At 42.3% G+C, this 8,810-nt stretch overlaps 1 protein-coding gene across 1 annotated transcript in view; it reads right to left on the bottom strand.

The window, feature by feature from the left end:
• The window catches only part of DAW1 (dynein assembly factor with WD repeats 1), a 45,853-nt gene that overhangs the window by 8,342 nt on the left and 28,701 nt on the right, over positions 1–8,810 (bottom strand). The window contains exons 7-8 of the mRNA XM_006020734.1: positions 5,307–5,414; positions 3,145–3,251 (exon numbers count right to left, since the gene is read on the bottom strand). Coding sequence (XP_006020796.1) covers positions 3,145–3,251; positions 5,307–5,414 — 215 coding nt within the window. The remainder of the gene's footprint in view (positions 1–3,144; positions 3,252–5,306; positions 5,415–8,810) is intronic.

An 8,810-nucleotide genomic window follows, 5' to 3' on the forward strand; every position in this document is an offset into this window, starting at 1 on the left:
CTACTCCCTTCACAAGCTGATTTCAGAGAGATTCTGCCTTGTTTCACATAGAAAGAAATCCCTCATGAAAATGTAACGAAGTCTTCATAGCAACAATAAAAAATAAATTACATTATCTACTATAATCAAGTGGTTTAGAATGTCATTTGTATGGAGTCTTCCGCTGAATAAACTAGGACTTGTGAAAACAATATAACCAGCAGGGGCAATGCATAGGGGGTTCACGGGGGTGTACGTGCATCCCCCGAGAGCACTGGTGCCCCCCCTGTCCAGCCGCGCTCCCTGTTTAGCCATACCTTTTCCCCCTTTTGCGAGCGCTGGCCGGGGAGCAGAGCTGCCAGCAAAAGCCGCGGGAGCTCCAGAAGCGGCGTGGCCACTCTTACGGTGAGTGAAATCAAACCCTCCACTCCCCCGAGACAATAGTATTGGCCACTGGGGGACACCCCCCACCCCGGGTCACTGACTGCTGTCAGGGGGGGCACATGCCCCGCTCCCCCCCCCCTCCAACTCAAGATGCACCAGACACCCATGATTACCAGCCAATGTTCAGCTATTTTTATCACATCATGCCAGGTACTGGCATAATCCTGAACTCTAGCTAAAGCACCTGATTCTCCTATCAATTACACCAGTCTTTGAAATCAATAGATTTATATTGTCACAACACCAGCATAAGAGGGAAATCAAACGCTCTCTATTTATTAAAGACACACTAATAAGACTGATTTCTTTAGGGTTGTTGGTTGTAGCCGTGTTGACCTAAGAATTCCTCAAGAACTGCACCAAACCAGTGCTATATCTAAGATACATAGCTGATATCTTCATCATTTGGACCAAAAACCTGCAGTCTCTGATTGATTTCTATCACAAATTCAATAATCATCACCTCTCCATCACACTACCTCTTGAATACTCCAGCACCAACATTTCCTTTTTAGACACCATGGTCACTATCCAGAATGGTAAAACCCAAACCACCATATACAAGAAACCCACGGACCAACATACATATCTACACAAAACCAGCAATCACCTAAACACACCAAGCAAGCTGCAATACACAGGCAAGCCCTCTGAAACCACCAAATTTGCACTGAGGAGACTACCCACAATCGTCACCATGCAAATCTCAAAAGGGCCTTTCATCCAACCAGTACACTCCTCCAGAGAGATAGATCACACTTTTGAAAGAGCCACCTGGATACCACATGAAGAATTGCTATAGTACAAAAAAGAAAATCCCCACAAATAGCGCACCATTAGTTATGACATACCATCCATCCGTGGAATCTACACGGAAAATCCTCAAACAACTGCAACCCATAATAGAAGAAGACCCTATTCTTAAAGAAATCTTTCCAGAACCACCCATCCTAGCCTTTAAACAAGGACTGAACCTCGTCACCAGAAGCAAACTTCCTATGGCCCAAAGCACACCGAATGGATCCAGAAAATACCAGGACAAGAAATGAAAAACCTGCCAATGTATCTCCACCACTACCACAATTACTACACCCCACAACAGAACCATCCTCATTCCTGGATCTTAAACCTGCATCTCCAGTAATGTAATATATCTCATCCAATGCACTAAATGCCCTGATGGAAGATATGCAGGAGAGGCCAAACAACTGCATTCCAGAATGAATGGACACCAGAAATCTATCAAAGACAAGAATACCTAATTACCTGTGGGGACACAATTCTCACAGAAAACCATTCTCTCTCCAATCTCTCAGTTCTAATCCTCAAAGGTGTCACAACCCAGTTAATCAGTGCCCATGCCACTAGCAAGAGATACTATTCAAGTAGTCAACTAAGGGTTAAAAAGAAATCTTTGCTAGAAACTCCTGACACAAAATCCTGGCGGAGAGCTGTATATAATTTATGTCCACGTCACAAACAAGAAACGAAACTTAAGACTGGTCAGGGTGAAAGGGGATAGCCCTGCCATAAATCCCTGCAATTGGTCAAGAAACAAGCGTAAGCCCCTCATCAAGGCAGGAAAACCTAACCCACTACCTTGTAACCTGATAGCAACCTGAGAGCACAAAGAACTGCTGCTTGCCAGAAAATTAAAGATTCCACATAACGGTTCATCATTGGGTATCTCCGTCAGACACCTCTGTCTATAAATAGTTTAGCAACTTCCACCCAGGCGGAGAACCCCGGAAAAATCTCTGAGGAGAGACCTGAGTCCATCACCAGAGTAGATTGACGGTCTGATCAGCTGTCAATCTCTCCCTGTCATCGTTAATTTTGACGTAGTAAAGCCCTGCAGGCTCGATAGTCCGCTCTCGGCGCGCTTCGTTCGTCATCGCTTGATATCGTAACCCGACCTTATTCGCTCAACTGTAATCGATGCAACTGTAACAGAAACAAAGGCTCTGCCTGCGTCGTATGTCACTATCTGGGCGACGTAAGTAAACAATCTCCTGTAACCAACACGCGTCTGTGCCTGGTTAATTTTACCCCATCCATCACTACCCGCCTGTCAGGTGAAAGTTTTATTGCTCCAGCGGGGGGGTCAGAAAGCAGCTGCCGGCGCTGCTCTGATCTCCGACAAAAGGTAATTTACAAAATATCTTTCACAGATGAACCTACGAACTTCACTTCATCAACCTACCAGATACAAAAACAATCATGGACTAAATTTAGACACTGGATTTATGGCACCTTATTAGAGATGTGCCGATACATCGTTCCATATCATATAGGCACCAATAAAAGGAAAATTGACATTATCAGCAACTGCCTTTTTTGGCTGTTGTGGCTGATAATGTTGCCAATAAATGCCATGTGCATGCACATGGGATGGAGTTTCTATCAGCTCACCGGGAGGGTGTGGTGGGAGGGCTCTTGCCATTCTGCACACCCCTGGGGGAGGCATGGAGGGCATATGAGTGGGGCAAGGATGGGCTGCCGCTGCAAGCTGGTGCTGGGGGTGACCCCAGGCTCTTCCGGGGGGCGGGGAGGGGGGGCAGGCCTGCACTCAAGGCAGATAAATCAAAGGAAATACAAGGAGCTGAATACTCAAAACAAAGCAGAATTGCAAGGTTTAGAATTTGTAATCATTGGCAGTACCCCTTTAAAAAGTCATTAAAAACAAGACAGTGCAAAATAAGCTTATGAATCTTTTAGTACCTGCCAGTGCCAACATCCCACACTGCAACTGTATAGTCAAAGGACCCAGTGATTATCCTATCTCCTGTGGTATTAAAGGACAATGCAAGAATTTCTGCTGAGTGCCCCTAAAAATATTTACAAAAGGTTATTCAGAATATATATTAAACTTTTGCATTAATCTAATCCAATAAACAACTTGTATAGTAGCACTACAAAGAATAACAAAGAATACTAGACTTTATTTATACACACACCTATATTGCCATTTCTATTACACTGCGTAGTCCTTTGCTATGACAATCTACTGTATTTATTAGTGTCTTGTAACTGCCTTTACCACAGCCTGTTAGATACTGCCTATATTACAAAGGCATTTAATGATTAGCATGTGTCACCTAAGCATACTGCAAACAATTCTGTGATGACAGGAAGAATACATTTTAACTGTGATCTGATAGGTCTTTTCTACATCTAGTTCACATGTAATAGCATTTGCTAACCACAATATAATCAGATGATTTAATTACAATGAACTAAGGGTTGGATTGTCAGTAGCCATAGCAAGCCTGCATGAGAGAAAGCATGCAGGTATGTGCAGATACAAAACAACTGAAATGGTCCAAAGCGTTAGTGATTGGGAACAGGTTCACAATTGCTGTGGAAAAGGCTGCAGACACATGTAACAACTGAACTGTTCCCAAATGTCACTGATTAAGAACTGGTCCACAATTGTGTGAAAGGCTGTGGCTCCCAGGGGGTGGGAGCAAGCAGCGGTCCAGGATCACTCGCAGTGAGTGTGTGTGTGTGCGGGGTGCAGGGTAAGTGGGACAGAGCCAGGGAATGCTTGTAACCATGCTTTGCAGGTCCCAGGAAGGGGGTGGTGAGGTTGACCTGTGGCTGGGTTGTTTTTACTTTTCTGCTTTATCTTGTCAAACATGAGTTCAATAAACTTCAATAGCCTGCAACAGACCAAAGTCTTCAGTGTGCCTAGCTGACTTGGTGGTGGAATGGGATAGGGGAGGAGTGAGGGGTGCTTTATGGTTCCCAGGGGCTGCCTGGAGGAGCATGATGAGTGAATGGCTGCAACTGGTTGTTAAAAAGATGATAGCTTTTACTGAACAAGCAGTGAAAGGAAGCTCATTGATAAAAGGTGCCAAAAAAAAAAAAAAAGAGAGAAAAAAGGGGGCAGGAACGTTCTGGCCACATACTAGAGCAGCTAGTTGCAGCAGTAAAGGGGAAAGGGTGATGCAGTGTAAAGGACTGTGCAGACTGGTGTCACAGAACACTTGGTGTCCATGCATAGCACTGAACCAGTTCACAGTATACCAGCTCAAAACAGTATTTGATATTTCAGGTACATTTCTGAACCACTCCAGGGGGGCTTTAAACCACTTTAACAGACTTGTATGTCTGTCTGCTCCAGGTTTAAACTGCATTTAAACTGTTCAAAGTGTTTTGTGAGTCCATGCAGTTTCCTGCATGTCCCCTGCTTATCTTATACATAGGCCAGACATCCACATTTTCTACAGCCCCACCTCTCTCAGGCATGCTTTTCTTCAAACTATATGAGAAAGTGAGGAGGTAGAATTGCCCTCCCCGTTCCACAGGTCAGACACTTGAAAAAGGATTACTATGCACTTAGATTTAGAATTTATGCAAGGGACTTGAATATATTTATAAGTTCAGGCAGAAGTATTTGAACAGCAAGATTCTAGTAAGTCAAACACAGGGAAGAGAAATCACAGCTTAGACAAATTTAGTAGGCTCAGTACCCTACACACATTATGAGAAAGATGAACTGTAATCTCGAACATTAATGTTTTTGAAGTTACTTTACATTATCTATTAGAAAAATTACAGTGCAGTATTCATAATGATAAGACCATATTAATGAGAGAAGTCAAGCATTCTGGCCTAGGACAGTAATTACACTGAATTGTGAAAATCTGACATTTGATGGAACAGGCTTTTATGGTTTTTAATAAAAAAGCATAGCTTTCTTACTTCTTTTATATTTTCTTAATCCATTTCTTAACTACAGTAATTAAGGGACTCAGCTGGTAATAAATTATCTGCCTAAAAGTACTAAGAGAGATAATTAAGTACTTCTGTCCCCTTCTATCTCAATTAGTAACTTTTAGAAAAAAGCAACCGGAGAACTATAAAGAATGCAAGCATACATTTAAAGTGACCACTTCCTCTCCATTCTGTATATCCCATAGTTTGGCTGTGGCATCCATACTTCCAGTTGCTACCAGAGTGCTTTGAAGATTAAATGATAAACACACCTGTAACAAAAAGCATGTGGAAGAGGGAAGTGGTAGAAGAAAAAATATGCAATTAAAAAAAAATTAAATAGGTTGAAATTAGTATTTCAAAATATGGCAATATTACAACTTACCAGTCTGTGACCTATAAATACAGCAATGCTACTTTACAACTGTGATCACAACTGGAGCATCCCTCTGAGATTTTATTAAAGAAGAAACAAATCTTTATCAAAGTTCTGGGTGATAAATCAGTAGACTGACCTAACTGGTTGTTTTATAAATGACTTTGTGTTGAAAAAGTTTATAGGAACATAATTGAGCCTAAATTCAAATCAGACTTTTCAGATATAGCTGCATTTTATATTATCAAATAACAAAAATGAAACAAAGTCCCCAACTCCTCTCTCACTGAAAACTGACATAAATCAACATCTAGTCCTCAGTAATTATTCAGTATGGTGGTTCTATCCCATACTGTATTTACTCAAATATAAGTTGAGGTTTTTTTCCCCCACAAAAAATCTTCATTTACAATTGCTTATAAGCAAACCTCATTAAATACATTGTCTATCGTTAAGGTGCTGCCAAAAGTAACAGGTGCTCAATAATGGAAACCTACTATGAAGCTGATTAAAATACAGCCAACACTGAGCATGACTATAAAACACACAGCCCATCATGGGCAACTATATCGATGGGAACCTTCTTTTTTTCTTTTTGGTGTGGCCCTTAAAAACAAATAAACAAACAAAACCAACTGGCAGTTGGTCCCCAAGAAAGGAATGAGCACTGGGTCTGCAATATCAGGTCAGCGCCCAGAGAGGCCAAGGCAAGCTCCAACACCCTCCCCAGGTGTCAAAAATGTTGATGGGAACCTTTTTTTTTATTTTAGCCTTTAAACAAAAAAATAGGTGGATGTTCCCTCCACAGGGAATGGCATTGGGCCTGGAGGTACTGCAATATCAGGCGGGCACTAAGAAGGCCAGAAGCAGCCCTGACCCCTTTCTCCTTGGTGCCAAAAATGCTACATTTGATGTCAGCCAAAAAGGTTGAGATGCTGATGGGAACCCTTTTTTCCCCTTGTTTTACCAAGACTTCACATCACAGAACCAAATACATATCAGAAACATACAACTATATTAAGCCCTTAACCAACATACATCAACTTCTCACAAAAAACAAACCCTTACAGAAATCTTTTTCCTCATACAGAGCCCCATGAAAAACTGTTACTTCAGTAACCACCTGAAATTCTCCACCCCTCCTATCAGTCCTCTCTCCTTTTATTTAATAAAACAAGTGTGTCCATCCTATTACCTCAGTAACTACCTGAAACTTTCTTCCCTTCCCAGTAGTCCTCTCTTGGTTTAGTGAAACAAATGTGTCCAGTCCTTTTCCCTACACTTCTTCTCTGCCTCTTCCTCTCCAATCTCTTCTTTGTCCCAATCAATGTAGTATTTCAGTACATGCAGCCCCAACTTCAGGCACTCTTTCAGTGAAAGCCTACCCCTCGAACACCCAGAGGTTTCGTATGTTCCATAAACTAATTTTAACCATGTTAATAAAGTCCTTAATGACATTTCCTCTGGTCCCTCTGGTATGTCCATATAGTACCATCTCCCACACTAATGACAGGTTTATTTTGGAGACACTCAGAAAGTGGTTGACCCTTTCCCACACTCCCTTTGTATACATGTACACTCCCAAAACATGTCCCGCTATTTCTTCTTCCTCAGACCTCTTCCTTGGGTAGCTTGATCAGCAAATCAAGCCCTATCTGTGTTGCACTTCTCTCACCAACAAGATATTTCTTATAACCATCCACACTAGGTTAGCAAAGTTATTTGCCTGCAACCACTCCCCACACCTTCTTCACCTATCCTTCTGTGAAGTTTCCTACCAGCACTATCCTGTCTCTCTCCCTTACTGTTTTCATCAATTTCTTATAATCCTTCAGGACCTCTAGCCCCATCTTCCCTATTTTATACTTCTGCATGAATCTTTCCATTCTGATATAATGAATAGATGGTTACCACACCCATGGACTCTTCAAAGTGATCTGATGTACTCCTCATTTCCTCAAAATTGCAGTTGTGTGAAATTGGGTCTTACGTGCTGCTTTCCCCTCTCCCTCCATTATGGCCTTGCATATTGTGCTTACTTATTTGACATAGATGAACAATCCCAAGTCCTCCAGCCCCCATCCCCTCATCTCTCTTGCTTTGTACAGGTCTGCTCTAGCCACCCTCTCGTTTGGCATTCCATAAGAACACACACATTTCCCTCTGTACTTTTGCTATCTGCTGCCAAGTTGGTGGGAATACAAGTCCCTGTATATAGAATGATTGGCATTAGCAGAGCCTTAAATGCCACCACTTTTCTGGCAAAGAAGTGTCCTTCCAGACCATAACCAAAGCATTTCCCGTGGCTTTGCTGTCACCTTTTCCCATTCGGTATCACCTTGTCCTTTGGTGTCTAACAGGATCCCTAGTATGCTAATTTCTCTCTCTCTTATTACTTCTCCAAGTCCCACACCCTTCTTCCCACTCTGCTTTAGGCTCTCCTTCTGCTGCCTTTCCTCTGGCAAAAAGTATCGGGACCACTCATCATTTTCTCCCACCCAGGGTGCTTATGTCAAGAATATTTTCTCTCTCATCTTTCTTTTAAACCAGGTTTCTAACTCTTGCCTTGTTTCTTCTAGCTCTTCTCATACCTGTCTTCCTTCTGTGGTCTCCGTTAGCAGCTCCTGCATTTTTCTTTGCAGCTCTCTTAGTTCTGTCATTCTTTTCCCTGCACATTCTTCAGCCTTCCTTCCTAAAGAATTCTCCCATCCTCTTCACCATCACCCACCATTCTCTGATACTCCTGAAATATTTCTTCAGTGTTCACCACCCTATATACTGTCTCATGTAACAGCCACATATTTAACTTCCATAGGCCCTTCCCTGTCATAGGTCTCTTACCAAGACTCATTTCTGCCTTCACCATACTGAAAGCCAGATGCGGGGGGGTGGGGGGGGGGGTTCTCCCTTTTTCCTTTTTCTTTTGATATAAACACAAAGTCAATTCTTGAGTCTTTCCACTGGAGTCTGACTTGTGAAAACTTTCTCTCCTGCCTATGCATCTCTTAGCAAGTCTTATTACATTTGTTAACTGTCTGGATGAGCTATCTAAAGCTTCATTTCCTCCTTCCCCTGTTCTGACACCCACTTCAAATTATACAATTGATATCTCCTGCTATTATGCACGGTCCTCCTCCAACCATGTAAACTGCTAGCTTTCTAAGCAGCATATTCCTTCCCTCCCTCTCCAGTGATGCATAAACATTGAAAAATTCTGATTCTATTCCAACTGATAGTTCCATTTGTTGCAATCTGCCACCGATGACTTCATCTACCTGCTCTTGGTTCTTGA

This window comes from Alligator sinensis, unplaced genomic scaffold (genome assembly GCF_000455745.1).
Source record: "Alligator sinensis unplaced genomic scaffold, ASM45574v1 scaffold596_1, whole genome shotgun sequence".
Taxonomy (NCBI): Eukaryota; Metazoa; Chordata; order Crocodylia; family Alligatoridae; genus Alligator; species Alligator sinensis.